At 44.2% G+C, this 22,500-nt stretch overlaps 1 protein-coding gene across 7 annotated transcripts in view; it reads left to right on the plus strand.

Moving 5' to 3' along the window:
- Positions 1-22,500, plus strand: part of sox5 (SRY-box transcription factor 5) — a 93,140-nt gene that overhangs the window by 45,456 nt on the left and 25,184 nt on the right. For 5 of the 7 annotated variants that reach the window (XM_059325540.1, XM_059325541.1, XM_059325544.1 and 2 more), the window contains 4 exons: positions 4,815-4,987; positions 6,308-6,376; positions 15,510-15,636; positions 18,568-18,653. In XM_059325540.1, coding sequence (XP_059181523.1) covers positions 4,815-4,987; positions 6,308-6,376; positions 15,510-15,636; positions 18,568-18,653 — 455 coding nt within the window. The remainder of the gene's footprint in view (positions 1-4,814; positions 4,988-6,307; positions 6,377-15,509; positions 15,637-18,567; positions 18,654-22,500) is intronic. The other 2 variants (XM_059325542.1, XM_059325546.1) reach the window with 1 other exon arrangement.

Consider the following 22,500-nt stretch of genomic DNA (forward strand, 5'->3'; position numbering starts at 1 on the left):
AAAGTCACAAAGCTTTGAACATTAACAGGTAATTCTCACTGAAGCTTGGAAGCTCCAAAAATGATATTCAGGACAGCTCTAGAAGAAATCCAAACAAATTGCATGAAAGATCATGTATACAACCACTCACATGTCAGTTAATGACATTTTGAGAGAAATCATAAGAAAAACAGTCTAGATTTGAGGTTAAATTGAAGCTAAATTGACTAAACGTGGTTAAACTGAACTGAAATGGTCTGAGCTGCCCTGAACTGAACCAAGCTGGCCGCCTCATCCCGTGTTTGACAGACAGGTCAAACAGTCAGTGACGTCTCTGCTAGTCCATCAGCTCTGTGTTAATCTCAGAGTTAATCACCCATTCTATCTACACCAACCCTTCTTAACATCCGAGAGCGAGACAGACAGAGCAGGACCCAGGGCAGGAAGTGAAACAAAAAGGGATCAAGAGAGCCGCGCTGTGAATATGTAGGAGCAGGAGTCAGCCAGAGAGAGAGAAAGCGAAGGCGAGAAAGATGTGAGAGAGGTAGAAGAGTGTGGCTATTATTCCCTGTAACTCCAGGGCAAAGCCGTCGTTCTCCTCCAGTAATTGAGCTTCATTAGGAAGCAAAGCAATATGTAATCAAAGAGCCTTGCAGAGCAGCGTGGCCGTCGAGAGGGGGGCTCCATTGATCAAACCCCCTTTTCCCAACTCCCTGCCGCGCTGACATTTCTGTGTAGGGGCGTCCCGCTTGGCGCACCACACACCAACAGCTGGGGAGCAATATCAGGAGTGTGTGTGTGTATGTGTGTGTGTGCGTGTGCGTGTGTGTGTAGAAGTGCATGTACAGTTGAGTCCATGTGTGTGTCTTAGACAGTGCTTACATAACAAAGTGTGTCTGTAAGGGTGAATGTGTACTTGTGCCTATGATTGTTAAAAAAAAAGACATATATGGAAAGTCAAGTGTTCATACAGCGGTGTGTGCATGTAGGTGTGTGTGTGTGCGTGTGTGTGCGTGTGTATGCGCGCTCTGCTCTCACTTGTCAGTGCATCCCTTGACTTTTTTTTCCCCCATCGAATTCCATTGAAGAGCTTTTTGTGGGGGAACAAAGTGATTTTGAGCCACCGCCTCCCGCTCCGTCTGCCTTATTGAGAAGCAACATTGGTAAAAGGCCCCATGCGGTTCACATAGCAAAACACACACACATATACACACAAGCATACACTAGTATGGAACTCATAGCACTAGAATATATATCCCCACAGTATAGTGCCATTAACATCAGATCTGCAGCATAACATAGTGTCATCTCTTTAACTCTTGGTTTTCCTTTTGAATTGCTTCTTTTCAGTTCTACAGTTTTTCAGTTCATCCCACTCAAAGAGATTGCACTGGGACAAATATTAAAATCACATGGATGTCGTTTTATAAACTTTCAACCGGGATATCTGGTATCTTTGGAAATGGTGTAAATCTCACCTGTTTATATAACTATTTACATTTTTTTTAAAGAATCTAGTTCATGCAAACAAGTTATTTTATGGGGCGAAAATTCAAATGAAACCTGTAGAACAGGCATGTCCAAACTATTCCACAAAGGGCCGTGTGGCTGCAGGTTTTCGTTTCAACCAAGCAAAAGCACACAGTTTGACCAATCAACTGTCTGAAGACTGAGATCAGTTGATTAACTGAGTCAAGTCTGGTGTGCTGCTGCTTGGTTGGAACGAAAACCTGCAGCCACACGGCCCTTTGTGGAATAGTTTGGACATGCCTGCTGTAGAAGAAAGTGATTTTGATCAAATGTCACTATTTTAAGCTTTCGTCATAAAAAGTTTCAGTTTTACAGCTCATCGCTAGGAAAAACTGATTAATTGTCAATTAAAAAAAATAAAATATTAATCAAACATGCCTTTGAAACCTGTTGGAGGGTTGTGGGGTTCGAATTAACATCGTTGATTTTAAGACGCTGCCTGTTAGGAAAATCAGGTTATTGCAAACTATGTACTAAGTGCTTTAGTCAAACCTTAATGTTATTACCTTAACCTTAACTTAAATTAATTTGATTAGTTTCAGTAACTGTGTTATCTTGTTCATGTAAATATACTCCTTAATTTACTCCTTATACTTCCAGACTGGTTTTACTTCCCATCGTCTCTCCTTCCCCTACTCCCTATTACCTCTTGTATCCTTCACCCAAGTCTACCATCAAGTCTGTGTCTTATCCCTCTCCTCCTCTCCCTCCTTCCCTTCTCCCTCATCCATCTCATCCCCATTCCTCCCTCCTTACCGGGGGGAGTTATCAATGCAGCCGGGGTCATTAATTAGCACTGCAAACACGGTGACAAGTATTACATTGTTACAAATTGGTTAATTACGCCATGCACGAGTGTGCGCGAGAGAAAAGAGAGTTGGTGTTGTTTGGCAGGTTTGCAGGTAAGCACAGGCTGCAGCAATCTGCCTAAGGAGGAATGTGTGTAAACCGATGGAGGAAACCAGTTATCGATCCGCCTGCCTGCCTCGCAGCAGCTGAGGAAACAAGCGGACGCAAGCTGATTTATGGAGCCACCACAGAAATTCTGAAAGTCTGAATGGTAGAGAAAGAGAAGGGAAAGACAAGGCGGCTCACGTCCATGTTGGAGAGTTTCTAAATCTCATCTCAGTTAGGAAGCGTGTTGTTTTCTTGGATTCTTCTTCTTCTGCAAATACTCTGGTTTACTGATGAAACATGCACAGCTGAGAGGGGGATTGAGAGCAGCTTGTAGAAAAAGAATAGACTGCTTGTCTTCGCTTTTCACACACCTAACTATCCAGACTGCTGCTTAAAGGAATGTCCTTCCACCTCAACATACACACTGTTTTGCACAGAAGTACCCAATTTTACTGTGTTTGCATTTGTGCATGTGCATGGATGTGTGTGTATGTGTGTAAAAAGGGGGGTTAACCCCAACAAGAACCCCCTACAAGAAAGACTCCTTTGATCCATCGTTTCACCTTTGCAACCCCCCTTATCCTTTTTTCCCCCTCTTGCCCCCTTCCTCCCCACCCCTTCACCCCCCATTTGAACAGGCTAACGTTTTTAACACAAGGCTCTTTCTTGTCTTGGTCAGCTTTGGCTATACACACACACACACACACACAAGCACGCACACACACACATTTCTGGCTCTACAAAGGTGGGTCTGTGAGTTAGGACAGCGGCGTGTTTATTTTTCCAGCGGCCAGTGCTCCCGACAGTTGCCTTTATTGTTCATTGTTGGCGGATGGATGGAGTGCGGGGGGAAGTAAGGGAGGAGGAGGGGGAGGGGTGTCGGTGGGCAGTGGAGGCGGGTATGTGGGGGGGGCATGAGGCAGTGGCGGCTACCAACAGGGAGGACAAATGGATGGCTCTCACCTTCCTGAGTGGTCAAAGGGCAGGTCAGCAGCCATGGCTGCTTGCCTTCTTTCCCTCTATCCTCTCTCTAGACTCTCCCTTTCATCCCCCCGTTATGTTTCTTTTTCTTTTCCTCCCTGCTTCTTTCTCTTCCTCCCTCTTTCTCTCCTTCTCTCTTCCTCATCTGGTTTGACTGGCGCAGGAATGTGGCCCTGTTAAAGGTAGCAGCTGAAGAACAATGGGGGATTGTGCTATTCCTCACATGCACACACACACACACACACACACACACACACACACACACACACACACACACACACACAACAAAGGCATGAAGGCAAACATCGGTACATATGACCAGACATGGGCGCACACACTCGTACTGATTGTGCCTCAGTGTGCCTCTTTCTAACTACATCCTGTTGAATGATTTAGGCCTTGTGTGGAAGTGTTTGTGTATGTGTAATTGAGTGTGTGTGTTTATATGTGTGTGTGTGTGTGTGTGTGTGTGCATGTGTGTAATAGAGCTGGTATGTCAGGATCTGGGAGGTCAAAGGTCAGGCCATGCTAAATGTGAGCAGGAGGTTGGCTGACTGCAGGGTAAACACAGACCAGACACACTCGCCTTCTCTCTTTCTCGCTCTTTTTTCCTCTCTCTTTCACACAAACATAATACAGCTTGATAGCTCCAGACCAATCTCCATATTTACTCCTAATTCAGCGCCAATAAAATACATTTAACTTAAAGTTTTATATTTTTAAAGCCTGGCTAAATATTCATTTTGTTTGATAAACATATGCATCTGCTTGAGATTTTACATTAGTTTAGCCACCACAGTTTGCCTGGTTACATGTGTTTCTTCAGACGGATTTACTCCCTTTATTTCAATAAGGCAATAAAGGCAGTGATGGATGTGGCTTGAGTAATCACTGCAGGCTTTGTGTGCCCAGGAAAATAAGTTAACATCTGGTTTTACAACTCTGCAGCGCACATACTCACCTTCCCCTAACATGCCCCCTCTTACCGTCCAAAACCCCAAACCAGTCATATATTAGGATGACCAACAAGCCATGGATAGCTTTACACTGCTTTGTTGTTCCTTCCTCCTCCATCCCTCTCCTTCATGCCTCTGACCTCTGACCTCACCCCCACAATCCTTTATGGCCTCTGGATAGCCATGAAAACTCTGAGAAGAAGAAGAACACTGCATTACATCTCCACTTTTGCTCCTGTTGCTTTCACGTCTTCATAAAAGACATTACAGAACGACTGTACTTATAAAAACGCTTAAAACTGTCCTTGTTTCTGTGATCAGGTAGACGTAGAAAAAAGAGACTTTTTTTCTAAATGATGAAAACATTTTCATAGCGTAACCTCAACCGAGTCTTGCATTTTTCTTCAAAGTCTTACTATCTCACCTTTGACCACTCTCCCTCTCACCCCCACCCCCCTTCTCACCCTACAGGTACTGCAGACAGCCTGGCGGAAAAAGAGCGCCAGCTCATGGGCATGATTGGCCAGTTGAGCAGCCTGAGGGAGCAGCTCCTGGCGGCCCACGAGGAGCAGAAGAAGCTGGCCGCCTCACAGATGGAGAAGCAGAGGCAGCAGATGGAGCTGGCCAAGCAGCAGCAGGACCAGGTACAGGGGCGCGCTGCATGTGAAGGGCGGCATTCTGAAATGCTGCATACTGTATTCTTCGCTGCGAAAACCTCCATGCTAGCAGGTCATTTAGTCCGACTTGAGATCACTTTGTTAGTTCACTTTCACTTTGTCTTTTGAAAGACATATGCTGATTTTGAATCACAAGTTATACACACACACTGGTACTCACTGGTGCCTGCAGACATACAGATGCACATACACACTTAAACATTACAAATGGTCATCAGAAATCCTCACACAGATTTTAAGGTGGGCTCACAGGTGTGGTTGACAAGCAACAAATCACACAGGATTTATTTTCCTCCATACTCCCTTTCTCAGTCTCTCTCTCTCTCTCTCTCTCTCTCTCTCTCTCTCTCTCTCTCTCTCTCTCTCTCTCTCTCTCTCTCTCTCTCTCTCTCTCTCTCACACACACACACACACACATCTCATACTGTATAGTGCTCACACAGCCAGAGACATGCGCCTTTGGCAGCTTGAACACAGGGACATTGCACAGGAATAAGCTGAGGGTATGTAGTGTTGGAGCGGATGTAGCACAGACATACACACACAAGCTCACACTCATCGACACGCACACTCCAAGCTCCCAGGCGAGGGTCTGCCAGGTATTTGCATAGAGAAGGGTTTCCCTCTTTGTTGTGCTTTTTAGCTTCTGGAAAGCTTGGGTTTACAGAGAGCACACACACATACACACACATGCAGAAACACAGCTGTGAGGACAAATCACCTGTGACAAACACAATGCCTTACCGTGCCCTTGGCTGCATCTTGCACCAGTGTGCACCTAGTCTGGTTGTATTCTATGTGGATACTGTATTCTTCGGTTGCTTTTTCACTCCTTGAGCCAGTGGAGAGTTTCTGTGCAGAACAAGTAAGAAGTTGCTGCAGAACAAGTAAGAATGAATGCAAAAAAAAAGGCCAGTGGGGAAAATCACACTAGAAGCAAAAAAATGCTGCAAAGAAATGGGTAAAAGTGAGAAAAAGTCACTTTGACTGATAGATGAGAATTGTAAAAAGGATGTAGGTGATGGACTACGTTCAGTAAAGAATGTGCTCATGTCAGAAAGTGTGTCGTCTGCTTGGCTGTGAGTCCAGATGAGATGAGCTCTTTAATATTTCATACCAGGGCATCGACCCTCTGTCGTGCAACTGGGGCCTCAGAGACCTGCAGATGTGTCGCATCTCCCACAGGCCCTGCACACACACCAGAACACACACAACACATGCACATGCTCCCACACCAACACACACTTCATATACATTCTAATAACGTGTTGTGTCCTCCGACCTTAGATTGCCCGGCAACAGCAGCAGCTCCTGCAGCAGCAACACAAAATCAACCTCCTGCAGCAACAAATCCAGGTGAGGCCGGTTTGTGTTTGTGTGTGTCCATCCACGTGTGTAGTCATGTGTATGTATCTGCGCAAGTGTTTGCGTGGGTGTGTCTGGATGTACGTCTGCATAGCCCACAAAGGCAATTTTATGATTGTGATTGTTGTGGCTTTTCTTTGCGCAGCCATCAGCATTTGGGGTCTGAATCAGTGTTGACTTGTTATAGCTCCTCCTCCTCCAACACACTCACACACACACAAACAACCTGTGTAATCACTTGAAAGTGGTCAGTCTGCCTCAGTAATCAGTACTAGAATTGTATGTATGTTTTGAGTCTCTATTACATAATTCAAAGTTTGCACGCCAAACTGAAAGTACAGTACTCTTGAAGTACTCCAGTATGTATTCCAGTGTGTCAGTAGATCAGTAGACTGGCTCAGTTAAGCAATAGCTACATCGTACAAACTCAAACTAAGTAATCTAGGCCGAGTAAACTTAAAAAACGTTTTCAGGATATTTTTCTCATGCTACTAATTTGGAACCTATCTGACTCAAGCCAGAGGATGGGTCTTGGTTTTTTTTAAACCAAGTGAATCCATGTTTGTCATTTTTCCTTTTGTTGTTATAATTAGGTACAGTGTTGTAGTACCAGCTTGTTTTCTTCCCCACAGAGGAGGATTTATTACATTTATGTTCCTTCTTCTAGGAGATCCAAACTTAGTCGACTTTCAAAGTAAAGTCTCAAAGTAGTCTATGAACAAGAAATTAAACAAATCTAATAATGCCGATTATAGACACAAGTCAAAAAAACTCATATAGCCAAAAGTAAATCAGCTAAAAAGTCAATTTGAATGTGCATCTGTGTCTTAAGCTTCAGAGAAAATGGGTGGGTATATGTGTAACACTTAAAAATGGAGGTATTGTCCTTTTTGGTGCTACACTGGAGCCTCTATGTCGGTCCAGGTGGCTTGGAACGAATAGCCCAGGCCTTTGTAAAAGCAGATGACACTGAATTTTGAGCTGAGAAAGCCGGGCTTTGTATCATAAAGAGACACCCTGTCCAAGAGGGAACACACACACACACACACACACACACACACACAGAAACACACACATTCCCTTTCCCCCAAGAGTTTAGCCATACACAGTTTGTGTGATAAGAGACCTTGTGATAGCATGCGTGTGGGACGTGTGTCTCTGTGTGTCCCTGATTCTGTGTAAAGCAGCTGTGTTTATTTGCTTTGTGCCAGTTAAATTCTGAATTGTCTGCGTTTTTGTCTCTCTGACAAAAAAAAAGAAGTTTGTTTCTGAGGATTTCTCTGTGCATTCTCGAGCATCCATTTCTTCGTCTGTGCATACGTGCGTGTGTGTTTGCCGCAGCTGTGTGTGTTAAGCTATAAACACGTCCGCTCATGATTCACTCCCTCACGACCCCGTCGAGACAAAGCTCTCTTTTCCCATGACTTTGCAACCTTTTCCCAAACAAGCGTCTCTCCATTGAACAGGCCCAACAATAGTTTCTCACAAGCAGGGGCAGCTGTAGGCAGCCTCGTTAAGAGGGGGACACAATCAACAGGGGCTCATCGCAGGAGCGCAAAACACACACACATTCACCGTATATCACACACATCAAAGTGCGCACAAACACGGACAAACATACAAAAATATCACTCGCGCACACGTATCGCGAACAGTCACAGAGCGCTGCACACTCGCCTGATGATCAAACACACACTCATCATCAAAGACTTGGTCGAGAAATACACTGCTTAATCATTCATGAAGAGATTGTCCGCACAATCCCACAATACAATGGCCTGCCAGAGAGAGGGCACCAGGTTCAGTGTGTTGGGGTGTGTGTGCCTGTGTGTGTGTGTTTTGTGTCTGTATGATAAGCCCCTTGTGATTGCATTTCCCCCTAACGAGGCTGAGTTCAGCTGTCCCTTCGTGTGTGTGTGTTTGTGTGTCTGCGTCCTTGGCTTTGTTAGGCCCAAACCCCCCAAAGGCCTGTGAAGAATGCTTTCAACCGTCCACTTGGAAGAGGTGATGAAATGAAACGAATAATCAAGCTCATGAAAAAGAGACGAGAGTGACACACATCCCTCATGAAAGGAGGACAAATTATTTATTGTCCTCGCGTCCGGTTTCCTATTTTTTCTCACCCTGAAACCCAAATCAAGCTAGCGATATGGGTGTTAGCGTCCACTATTTAGGCCAACAGCACTCGCCGAATATGAGCCGACAAACAAGCAAGTTCATTTATAGAGGTGGGCATCGCAGCAACACAAGTTAATGACATACAAGACACACATGCACACACACACCAGTCATTAGTGTCCAGAAGTCAGTGATTGGCTACTTTATTGCTCTGACTAATTGATTCTACCTGGAATTCTCCATGAATTAGTTAATGAATTATGATGCATTCATTTTGTCCCCCCACATGCACACATTTACACACACATTCATGTTTTTTTTTTTCTTTTTAAGGGAGCTTTTATTCTGAAACACCTAATCTGAGCTTCACTCTCGATCTGATCTTAAGTCCCAAACTTAAAGTAAGCTTGACCTTTATCCTGGACAAAACTCTAATCCAAGCTCTTAATTCATGTGCTGATCCTAAATTAACCTCAAGCATAACCAAAACAAGCTAATAAAAATGTAATCTTAAAAAGGTATAATATGCAGAATTTTACAAAAAAAAAAAAATACATAGAATCCCCTCAATCATCACTTATGTTTTTTGTTTGTTTTTTGTAGAAGAACACAACTATAGTGAGACGACTGTGGGCAAAACTGTCTCATAAACAAGAGTTTATACAGGGTTTAAGTTTGAATGTTTTGTTTTCAAAGAATAAGCAAGAATTCCTGCATCGTGTGCCTTTAAAGCTAAACTCGACCAGGAAAAATGACCCCATACTCTGCAAAACTTTGTACTCAATCTGAGGGTGAAACCCAACTTGCTCTCTTAAGAATTACAAAACAAGAACATGTGTGCACATAAAGACACACAAAAATACCCACACACACACACACACACACACACTCTCCAACCCCCTGCTTGGGGCCGTCTTGTTAAGCTCGAAGGGGTGAGCGCATTTCCTCAAACTTCCCTTTGCTTTCTCCCTCTTCTTCTCTCATTCTAATTAAACAACTTGTCTCCGAGGCTCCCTCCGGTGTTGCCGGGGACGCCGTGCGGGGAAGCGCGACGGGGATGAAAGGAGCTCACCTGCCGAGCGGCTCAGGGCTTACCTTGAGAACAAGCACACATTTTCATAGAATAGAGGCAGCAGCACACACACTCACGATGTATATTGAAACAGAGGGATGAGGGGACACAAGTGTGTCCTGCCTAATGAATCAAAACTCACTCAACCAAAACACACACACCATAGTGTGTGTCTCTGCTGGCTGTCTTTCATCTCATCAAGCGCCGCCGTCGCTATAGGTGGAGGACAGCAAAGCAGACAGAGAAGAAGAAAAAGTGCGAATCAGAAAATGAGTAAAGCCACCTGATGCTTTGACTAGTTTAAGATAAGCCAGACGCACCGGCGACAGCGACTAACAAGCTCTCTATTAATGCTAACTTACATTGGTAACTCAATCACACACACACACACACACACACACACACACACACACCTTTCATGTGTAATACCTGATGCAGTCACAGCCTGTCCATGTTTATTATTTTTCATTCAAAAACAAAAGCAAAAAACCCCAAAAGCTTTTCATTCATTTCCACACATACAGTATTACAGTATTACACATACACACACACACACATACATACAGTACACCACATACAATATGTATGTACACACACACACACACACACCAGCACCTCTGTACTCTGTGCATAGGAGCGGCTAACCCAATTGCCTGTGTAATTGTTTAATCACTCCCATTACACCGCAACCAGTGTAATTTGTGTTTTCCTTATGCACTTTATGTGTCGCTGTGCACCCCCCCCACACACACACACACACATTCATAAACTGGACCACAACCAAGCAGCCATTCCCACAGAGACCCACCCTCTCTCACATGTCTCCTCTCTAATGTACCCACACACAGACATACCTGTGTGTGTGTGTGTGTGTGTGTGTGTGTGTGTGTGTGTGAGTGAGTGTGTGTTGTACATGGCAGTGCCACTGGGACATGAACCCTGGCCCTCCATTCTCAGCAGGCTGGCCTCTAATAGCCCCTGTCCATAGAAAGTTAATGGACTAATATTAAAAGCCAGCTATCTCTCTCTCTCTTTCCCTCTCTCTCTCCAAATTAATTATTGGTTCTGTCGCTCGCACGTCCCTTCTTTAGCAATAGGTCATCCAGGTCTTGCATTAATTGCCGGAGCATATGGTCGCCAACAGATTTTAGCTGTGGGACTCGCACTTTAGCGGGGGCTATTTTTTTCGCGCACTCAGATGCGAGCCATATTGTGCGGCGCTGGCAGCTATTGTTCGGCGCATTAACTTCATAGAGCTAATTACTCCCCAATAATAACTTTACCTTGGAGTTTTTAGCACGCCGCGTGCCAACCAACCTGTTTCGCACCCCATATGTTAATTAGCGGCCACATCTTCATTATGCCGCAGCGGCGCTTTAAGTTCAAGCTGTGCCGCCTGGCGCGTGGTGAACGCAGCCTCGACTCGCTGCCAATTATCCAACTCTTGCTCCCCTCTCCGTCTCTCTTTCTCTCACTCTTTCTCCCTCTCTTGTTCATTCTGTTCGCTCTATCTGCTGTTTATTTCCTGAGAAGTTCTCTCGCCAGGGTGAATTGTCGACTTCTCTTTTTCTTTCTGTCCTCTTTGCCCCTGTGAAAGTTCTCAAGAAAAACTTTCACACGTTTTCTTCATATATATATATATAAATATATATATGTGATTCTTTTTTCCATTCCGAGTAGTTTTCTTTGTTTTGCATTCAGTTATCACTGATTAGAGGATTTTTTCAGATGAGTCCCAGTTTTGTTTGTTTCAGGTTTCTTTTTTGGATCTGGAGGAGGGGTTCTGCAGATAAAAAGCGGAGCTCCTCATCCTCCACGTCGGCAGCCTACAGTAGCAGCAGTGTGATGTTTTGTCTGTGTGTGTTGTAGGTTTTCATGTTCGCTTTGGGCCTGATGTGAAAGAGAAGCTGAAGAGTGCGTTATTCCCCAAAGCGCCTGCTGTTTCAGATGTGCCTTTTCCTTTATGTGGGATCTGGAGATTGTCTGATAGATCCGGCCTCGCTCTCACTTTCTCTATCTCTGTTTCTCTCACCCTCACTTTCTCTCACAGGCTTTTCTTTCCTTCTGTCAATGCATCTCTTTGTCTCTGATTCCTATTCTCTGATTTGGGAGAGCTCTCTCTCCCTCTCTCTTGTCTTCCTCTTGGTTTCAAAGTTTACACTATGATCACGAGGCTAACACACAGAGCTCATAATCCACTTTAAGGTATTGCATTATTGTATATCCAATATTAGGAGAAGTATCAGATTAAGTCATTTTGTAGATGGTACAGGAATGTAAATGAGAAGGAATGCACAGATAAGGAAGACTCTCCAATATCATATGATCAGCTAGAGGACAACACCCCCCTCCCCCACCCCCCCACACACACACACACATATACACACACACCCACACACACACACACACACACACACACACACACGTCAGACAGTTTTTGTAGCGTCCCTTGTTTCTCCTTGTTACGCTCAACTTGCTCTGACCCATGTTTTCTGCCACATATGTGTGTGTATTACTGTTTAGAGGTCAGTGTGTGTGTATGCCAGTGACCATGGTAGGCTTGCAGTGCAGCCCATCAGCTCAACAGCTGTTACACACAACTCAACTATTATAACAGCACCATATGGGAGGGAATGATTCTCCATAAAACATTCTCTGTTTTACTCTTTTTTTCTTTTTGTGGGGTTTCTCTTGCCTCTTTTCTGTTGCTTGATCTTTTTATCCCATTGTGCAGACTTACAGTGGATGTATTGTGCAACAGTTCTGTAGGCTGATTAATATCTTCCTATTGTGTGCAGTCTTTTTGTTATGAGACAGAAAAAGAGGCAGATATAGAGAGAAGACTCAGCAAAGCCATCTGCACACACACAGACGTCGTACAGTATAAGTGCCAGTGTGTCTATGTACAGTATGTATGTATTACAGCTGCCACAGACTTATCTACTCCCCCTTTCTCTCCTCTCCATCTCTACTGTTCTCTCATCTCCTTCCTTCTCTTCTCCTTTCCTCTCCTCCCTTTTCCTCCCCTACTCTCCTCTCTCCTCCCATCCATCTCTCCTCTCCTCCCATCTCCTTTACTTTTATCTCCTCTGCTCTTCTTTCCTCTCCTCCCTTCTTCTCTCCACTCTTCTCTCCTTCCATCACCTCTCTTCTTCCCTCTTCTCCTCTCCTTTCCTCTGTTATTCTCTCTTCTCCACCTCTCCTCTCCCCCATCTCCTCTCCTTTACTCTTTTCTTCCATCCCTCCTCTCCTTCTTTCCTCCTTTCTTCTTTCCACTCTTCCTCTCTCCTGTCCTCTCCTTCCCTCTCTCCTCCTCTACTCTCCTCTCCTCCCATCACCTCTCTCCTTCTCTCCTCTCCATCTACATCCTCTCCTTTACTCTTTTCTTCCATCCCCACTCTTCTTCCCTCTTCTCCTCTTATTTCCTCCCTTCCTCTCTCCACTCTTCTTCTATCCTCTCCTCTCCTCCCCTCTCTCCTCCTCTCCTCTCCTCCTCCCTACGGTACATTACAGTATTGCTAGCCAGCTCCACTCCAGCATATGTCCAATTAGGCCTGAAAGGCAAAGCGGAACTGTTCTGTCTGTGATTCGTCCCCGCGGGGGTCCTGTCCGAGCATCGCGCTGGAACGCCTCTCCCTTCTGATCGTGCGGCGCAGGCGGCACCGCGGTTTATGGTTAACCAAAATGGTGGAGTAATTATTGTTTTTGGTGTAAGGGGGAAACAGGAGCCGCTTGAAGAGAGCTGTATTCCCCTGCGCTGTGATAGTTTGATTACAGTGCTGCTGGCTGCCGCATGCCGACACACAGGAGCAGGAGGAGGGGGAGGAGGAGACACGCTCACACTCAGAAACACACACACACATAGGTGTTTACAGTACACGAGCATGCATACGCCCGCCCAGGGAAAATTGAATATACACACACAGACAGGGGAAGCTTGGAGCGCTGTTAGCACTGAGAGACAGCCGCTCTCTCTCTCTCTCTCTCTCTCTCTCTCTCTCTATTTACTATGTCTCAAGCACTTCAAGTGTCCATATTGTCTGATTGTACTGCAGCACCTCCGCATCCTTATGATTGTGCAGCCATTTCCATCATTCCAGATCAATTTTCCCACATCACACAGCTTTTACCTGCCCATTATCCTATTCAGCCATTACCCCTCTGCCCTCCTGGCGGAAGAGAGGCAGGAGAAGGAGGAGAGAGGAGATGAGTTGTAAAGAGGGAGCAAAGTGCTTTGCAACCAGGAATACAGGTCAAAGACCTAAAGACCCTTTCAGAGATTTGATTTGAAGCGGCACCAATTTGACAGAGACAATTTAGTTAAGTCGTCATGTGGACGTAAAATCTGTCTCTGCTGATGCACATGAGCAAAGAAAAGGTATATTTCTGAGAGTTTTACTTGTGTTTCAGTACAGTCAACTGTAAGAAAGAAACAAGCAAACTGTGATTGGAAGAGTTTAATCTTATCAACTCTTTAAGGCAGTGGCTGTCAGTTGGCTGTTGTAATAAACATTACAATAAACACTGAAGTTACAAAAACACCCAGTGTTGTAATGGTAGTTACTGGCTATAACTTTAGTTCTATAAGTCTGTTCACACTCATATAGGCTAATAAAATAACAATGAGAAAGTGAAAAGACTACCCAATGATTTGAATGTTTTAACTTGGGTGTAAAACTCATTGTTTTGCTAAAGAGGAGACATACATGAATCTGTTTAGAGAACTGTTAGATAAGTGATTACGCTGCAGGGTCTTTTTATGTTATTTCAGTACAGTGTAGGCGTAGCATTGTTGTATTGTTGCCATGCCCAAAGATTCGAAAGCAAAACCAATGAAAACACCACATTGTGTTGTTATTATTGTGTTATTGTTTCAACTAAGTGAATTAAAATAACATAAATTACATGTTGTACCTATATCGCTAAAAAGAGCTGATTGGGCTCTTTGCAATCTTATCTGGAATGTTGCCCAGTAGGAAACACATCAATTTTCTTGTATTGACTTTTTTTTAAATTGCTCCAAATCTGCACAGACCTGAGCTCCTTTCCTCCACTCATAATTCTACATCATAGAAGCATTACACCTCAGCTTTACAGCTCGATAAGATTCCTTATTTTCCAGCTCGTCTCACCTTTTTCCACTCTCCCTCTCCTCCTCACTTCCTCTCCTCGTCTTCTCCTATCTTCCCTCTCAAACTGTCAGTCAGTCCATCACACGCGAGTCTTTGTGCGTTGTTTTTGGCAGAACGCTGTTTAGTGCAACCATCTGTCTCCTACTTCTCTCTCTTTCTGTCTCCCTCTCTCTCTCCTTCTCTCTCTCTCTCCCTCTCCTGTCTTCCCTGCCAAAGCCACCCATCGGAGGAGCTTTTTTCTGCTTCTCCTTTTAAAATCCTGGAAACCTTGTGAAGTCGTATGGCTCTCTGCCGACGGGCGCGCATAGAGGGTTGTGTCTATGTGTGTGTGTGTGCGTGTGTGTGTTTGGGTTGTTGAGGGGGTTGATGTGGGGAGAAGGGAGAGAACATCATCTTCCAAATAAAAGGAAAAGGCCAGCTGTTGTGCGAGTTGAGTGAACTCTTCTCATGACTTGGTTTTTGTCTTTGAATCCAGAAGATTGTGTGTGTGTGTGTGTGTGTGTGTGTGTGTGTAGGACTGATGTCATATGTGTGTTCCATATGTATAACATGCATATATGTATATGAGCCTGAATGCATATGATTCTGTGAAATCATTATGATGTAATTCAGATGTAACTGTCTTCAGAATGGTACTTAAGGCTTTTCTTGGATCAGTTACACAGCTCTATTTTTAGCATTATTGTCAACATTGTTTCCAGTGCATGTCTATGTGCAAAGATGCTCATGTTATATTCTCCAATTTCTCTCCTTCCCCTCTTGCTTCTTCCTCTTCCCCCATCTCTCCCCCCTCCTTCCTCAGCAGGTCCAGGGCCAACTCCCTCCGCTCATGATTCCTGTCTTTCCTCCAGACCAGAGGACTCTGGCGGCGGCTGCAGCCCAGCAAGGCTTCCTCATGCCCCCTGGCTTCAACTACAAGCCTGGCTGCAGTGAGTAGCGTCCACACATACACCCATAAATAGGTGCAACTTTCAGTGTAAAAGTACTTTCTACGTGTGATGTTTCAACTGTTTTTCACCAAGCAAGGTAGAGTCTGACCGTTTTCCCACACAAGGAGTCGGATTGTTTCCCAAAAGACAAGCTCGCCCCTACAACAACATCTCTCTCTTAATAGAAAAACCAGTCCAAATACACCCTTCCTGTTTACACTCTCAATCTCTCTCTCTTTATCTCTCTCTCCCTCACTCGCTCAGTCCTTTTGGCTCCATCCTTTTGTCTTGTCTATTTTTTGATGTATAAAAGCAACAAAATACAGGCGTCCTGCAGGACATGTTTTTTTTTTTTTTTTTTGGCTATCACGCTCCGGCTGTGTGGCAATGTGTTGTTTACCATGATAGAGAGAGAGAGACAGAGACGGAGAGAGAGAGAGAGAAAGAGAGGTGGGTGCTTGCCAGGGGATGCTGGGAATAAATGCACGGTGGGGGGGTTAGCAGAGGGGGAGGAGAGGGTGGGAGGGGGGTAGGGGGGGTGGCAATGTGACCTGCCCCAGGTTCTCCTCACATTAACACAGGAAGCAGCCAGAACATGTTTCCAACACAGCCCACACACACTAACACACATAGACACACACGAGGTAGCCAGAGAATGCTTTGTGATGTCGCAAACACACAAAAAAATACTTAGACACAGATATGCGAGCGTGCACACAAGCTCGTGCACGCACAGTCCCGCTCCCCTCACCACCACCCCACCCCCTTAGAGTTTCACAGCTTCCCAAACAAGTCCATTCCATTTTAATTAGTGCCATCTTCACCCACGCCCACTGCCCACGTAAATACCCTGTCAAGTGGTGGGCTTGTCTTTTCACTGCCTCCGCCAACTCCAACCGGACTGGCACTCTGCGCCAGGCTGAGCCGCCCCTGAGAAAACTCTCTGGCAACTTTCAAAGTTGTTGTGAGTTGATGTAGTTTCGTGCTGCAGCTCTAAATAGGACATGTGTAGCATTGTGCTCTGACATATTCTCACAGCGCTTCATAGCTTTGAAGATATGAATAGATGTTATCTGCGTGTTATGGATTTCTGTTTAAACACTTGTTGAACTGTAACACATTTTTTTTCATCATTCAAGCCGTTGACACATATTAGAGATAAAGATAAGGACTTAATAATTTACTGTAAATATTGAAAATTAAGTTAAGTTAACAGCACTGCATTTTCAGGTGTGAAAATTTTATGTAAACTGCACTTTTAGACCTTTACTTTAGTGCATGCATACTGACAGAGAATTGTCAATCCCTAAACCAAACTTTATGTTTTAAGTCTGTGTCGTACCCCTTAAAGAATTTAAGAAATGTTAAATTGTGCACAAATTGACACTAAAGGAATATTGATGGCATTTTGCCTCTCACTGCCCTCATTCTATCTTCCTTTTTGGTCTGTTTGTCAGTGAGAAATTTCATCCTCGTCTGCCGAGGTCGCTGTCCCCAAGCCAAGAGCAACATGTTTGCTTTCCTCCGTCCTTCTCCCTTTTGTTACAGCGACCCCCAGGAGGAGCATAAATATCTACCCGGCTCATGTTTGTCTAGGGAGCAAGGAGAAGAGACCCATCTCCTAGAATACACAGTCCTGAAATAATTCTTTAATCCCTCCTGCCCTCCCTCCCCGCTGGAGAAAAGAATGTCTTCTCTTTTTTTTTCTTTTTTAGAGTTATATGGGAAAATATGTCGAAAGGAAAGTCTGGCTTATGCCAAGCACACACACACATTTACTCGGGCACACACATGCACAATAGAAGGTCCTGATACGGCCAAGAAGCTGAGCGCTCTGCTGAAGGTTCGGGTCAGAAATGCAAGGTCAAGCCCTGAGAACATTCCCAAGTTACTCTCCATGAAGAATAGAGTGTTCTGGATGTGATAGTCTGACCTCCCTGTGCTGTATTTTGGTTAGTGGGCATGTCCAAATGGAAATCAGAGCTGTCAACAGACAGGTTTTATTCAATATGACGATAATTAAGTACAGTATTCCTCACCCTCCATCTCCTCCTCCCTCATCCCTGACCTTTTTCTCCCTCCTTCTCTGTCTCTCTCTCTTTCTCTCAAAGTAATTACAGCACGGCCTATCTGCACCTGGTCACTAATAAACTGCACTCGTCCTTTTCTCTGTCTCCTTCTCCCTGCACTTCTGTCATCTCCACCGCCCTGTTCCTCCATCTATCTCTTGATTTATCCTTCCTGACAGAGAGGGAGTGAAGGGATAAAGGTGGGGAGCAACTTGTGAAGAGAGAAAGATGACAACAAGAAGGACACAGGGAGAGAGAAAGCGGGCAAGAGAAAGAGAGAGAAAGACTGAAAGCAGCCCCGCGCCCAACAAAGCAGGAGAACAGACAGTTGAGGGGGGGAAAAAGGGAGAGAGAAGAGAGAGCAGCAATCGGCAGTGGCGGCTCTTAATTACGGCGCTGGGGCCAGCTTTATCAGAATCCCCTCACCTCGCTGCTCTTTGTCAGGGGGTATTAAGGAGGAGGACACACAATCAGGCTTTTCATTAAGGCCCTACCGGCAGCACACACAAAGGACGGCTTTAACAGCTGCAGAGAGGGACTCAGGTGGTGGTGGTGGTGGTGGTGGGAGGGCTAGAATGGGGGTGAGGAGAGGGACGAAGGTGGGATGAGAGGGAGGAGACAAACAAGAGGATGAGGGGTAAGGGAGGGGGAGATGCAGAGACAGGGAGAGATGGGGGGTGATGAGAGGAAGGGGAGATATGAGGGGAGAAAGGGTCACAGATTAGGAAGAGAGGGATACTACAGGAAGAAAGGACAGAGATGAATGAATAAGAGATGGAGGACATAGAAGAGGGGATCCTAGAGTGTAAAAATGTGCCAAAAACAATGAATGCTTAAAAATTGTGATTTTGGTTTCCTTCAGGTGACCCGTACCCTCTCCAGCTCATCCCCACAACAATGGCTGCTGCTGCTGCTGCCACACCAGGCCTAGGACCGCTACAGCTCCAGGTAAGAATGACCGGCAAAAACATAAAGAACAACAACCAAAAAGTCTTTGAATATCACACACTCAAATATTTTTTTCCTTTTCACTTGGGTGGTCCCATTGAGAATAAATCCCCTGACAGTGTTCACACCACATACTGCCCACTGAGCTATACGAGACCAAAAACACAGCCACGGGGGGGTGCAAAGCTGTCACTTTCAGCCAAAGTGTGGACAGTGAAGTGATCCCATAAAAAAACATGATCTTCATGATCAGAGCTCAAAAATCACACAGAACTGACAAGTGTAACCCTAGCCCTTGGCTTTTGTCCGCCAATATTCAGATTGACTGTCAGAGCTAATGTGTGGGTGATGCTGAAGAGATTTCAATCTCTTTTAACAGCACAGAGGCATCTTTATATAACTTCTAGGTTATCATCACCATCAAAATGATGATTACACTTTGTTTCACAAGCACTTGAACACACAAGAGGGAAACATCTTGAGGCATTGTTTACTGTGAGCTATACAGTGCTTTTATTGTGATGGATTATAAGTCTCAAGTAATCTTCAAAATATTTTCCTTTATATGCTGACATAAATGGAAAGAAGTTTACAAAAAGCAACGTCCCAAATTTTTTGGAATCAAGTTTGTAGGTCCTTTTTTGGTAACAACTGTACATTTTTTACACTTGTCTTTCCAATGCAAATTAGGGTTAGATTTAATACCATCCAAACTTTTTTGTCATTTCTCAGATGCAACTGGAGTTGTAAAACTTTTTAGCTGTTAAAATATGGCATTTGGGGATTCAATAGAGGTGTACGATTGAGTGAATGCTGGAAGCAATCTAAGTTTTTAATTATCAAATTAAAAGTGTTGGCACCTACGTACATAACGAGTTTAAGAAAGTGGTCTGCTGGATTTCTCTGCTTCAATGTCATTCAATTTGGAGGCCAAACAGCAAATAAACAAGAAAGGGAAAAAAAGAGATGACAGAGGCGGAGAGAGACAAAACCACAGAGGTGAAACAGTAAAAGCAAAACATCTGGTATTCCGCTTAAAAGGAGGATGAGTCTGACTTTGGTGCTTTTCCTGTCTGCGTATTTAGAATAAGTGGCCTATCACTTGGTAATCCTGACCCCACGGACCGCCGCTCGTACACTCACTCTCTCGCAGACAAACACACACACGGCTAGACCTCACATACTTCCACTCAGATCCACGTGGGCTTTGGGGCCCCCTCTCCCAGGGGTTAAGAGCCTGCGCGGGCGTCCCCCCGGTTGCCTGTCTGAAACACATTAACCTCCAGTGTTGGGCTCGGCCTCTGCGCAGGCTGCACTTGGCCCTCATGTCTCCTTGACACGCATTATCATAAAATATGACACACACATGAATATCTGAGAGAAACAGCTGCATTGACACACATATTTCCCTGCACTTCTTTTTCACTTACTGTTCACACACATGGGGAATGATGGGAAAATATGGGTTAAAGGTTAGGCAGAGTGCGTGTAATACATTTGCACCTGTCAGCCAAACGTGCTGCCCCATATGCTAGACACTGCAGGGAGAACAGAATAGCTGTGTAATTCTATCATGGAGAACGGACCCCGCTGTCGTCACTGATTTCATTATTACTCGTGTGTGTGTGTGTGTGTGTGTGTGTGAGAGAGAGCACATTTGTGTGTTTAGCCTCAGAATAATGTCCTCTGCACTGTTATCACTGCTTCAATCTAGCCGTCCATATGCTCGACTGTGTTCAGACACACTCAATCTCCAGTTGAACGGCTTTGTCCACCTTGCAATTGGATTTTTTTTTACCAGCAGGGAGGGGTGAGAGGACACAACAAGTGCAAAAAAAACATCTCACTAGCAGATTTCTTTCTTACAATCCTCTCAGACACACACACACACACACACACACACACACACACACACAATTGCACATTGAGATTAAGGCTTGTCACAAAGAAACGGATTTGGGTAGGCTAACACAAGTACAGATGTCTCAATGTGGATGGATTTCCTTTGGGATCGTCTCTGCGCCCTCATTTGATAAGGAGGTGTTTCTGTCGCTGAGACGAGACATGACAGTTAGCTCGGGCCTCGGGTCGCCACGGCAACACAGTGGTTTGGCAGAGAGGACACATGTGAACCCACTTAACCGAGACACACACACACAAATAAACAGAAAATGAAAGATTTTCAGATAGAGTCCTCAATGAAGTTCACAGCTGCATCCAGGAGTGCAGAGAAACATGCTGACAGTTATTTCCACATGTGACTATGCACAAATCATCATTACAGTGTATAGTTTATTACTTGTACACACCAATCTTTGGCATAAATTCCTTATATATGCCGTGTCATATATTTCCTCCCATACACCTATGAAACTGCACTAAAATGTTTACTGGTCAACTACTACATAAAACAGCCATTTATAGTTTAAACACAACTTTTTCTTTAAATTTGTTTTAAAAAGGTGTTATAGTCCAAATGAGTCCATTTTATTCAGACCACAAATAGCTAGTTCACCAATGCAATTACCCAAAAACCATGTAGTGGTGTTTCTTTTTCCCTCACCAGCATGTTTGCTCATTTATTTTGTATTTTCCTCTTGAGTTTAGAGTCATACATCACTAACTTCCTGGTAGGATTAGAAAATCAACAAAATGTGCCTACTGGACAAACAGGATTAAAGGGTCACTGCAGCAATGTATTTTTCTATGTGTTTTGATGGGGACTTACAAGAAATAGATTTTCTTTTTTAAGAATAATTAAAAATGGTGCAGCAGAGTCTGAGCTATCCTGACTCTTGGCCTCAACTCTTAGGTCAAGCCCTATCAACACTGAATCTAGCATTTCCCATAATGCAACTCAATAGCATCTTCTTTTTAGCCTCCTATGATGGTGCATAATCATTTTTTAAAGACCATGCCTCCAATTTGTGAAGCAGGCTTTCTGACAAATCTGTAATCCACAAGCCAAAGCCCAAAGAACCTTGGTGACATCACTGGAAACTACAGGAACAGCCATATTTGTAGTTTAATAGTTAAAGGTCCCATATTGTAAAAGGGAGACTTAAATGATTTGTTTTGTTTTATTAAAGAAGATCTTGGTGCACACAGCCTGTATTCAGAAACTGTGTTTTTAAAGAGTCCGTAAAGACTTTACTACTATATATAAATAGGTAGAAAGTTCTGCTACAGTGCCCTTTCAGTTATTCCCCGGCTGCAATGACACTACAAATATATTGAGAGCGCACATATGGAAGACCCAGAAACACTGACCAATCAAAGCAGACTGGATTTTTCGGGAGGGAGGCTTATAGTGACCGACCGATAAAACAGGTGTATAGTTTCCGGTACACATACATTTACCTTCTGTATGTGTAACTTATAAGTGAGTTCTGATATGATAAATGTTCAGCAGAATCCACATCTCAGTCCTTCTTGGTGCCTGAAATGTCTTCCTCTTTGTGAACAGTATTCGCATAAAGCAGGAGAACAGTGAGGAACAATAGATTAAACAGTGTGTATACATAGAAAGAAAAAAGATTTAGATGAAAAAAAACCTCAACAGCTTGGCTTTGATTTAAGTGCAGTTCTTAGAAAATGTATTAATCTCTCAATGATATAAAGCTTGTTCTATGTGTAAAACATCCTCCATAGAAATCTACAGAGTAGCTCTTACAGTCAATGGGAGCTTAACACAGAAGCCTTCATAGACGCTTTTCAAGGCAATGGAGGCTTTGCAGTGTACAAGGTTGGCATTTAGCATCTTAATCTGGGGGATGAGTGTGACATTGTGCATTAGAGCTTGTTAATCTGCTTCCCTATTGACCCTTGATATCATTGATATCATCCA

The sequence above is a fragment of the Centropristis striata genome, chromosome 22 (genome assembly GCF_030273125.1).
Source record: "Centropristis striata isolate RG_2023a ecotype Rhode Island chromosome 22, C.striata_1.0, whole genome shotgun sequence".
Lineage (NCBI taxonomy): Eukaryota > Metazoa > Chordata > Actinopteri > Perciformes > Serranidae > Centropristis > Centropristis striata.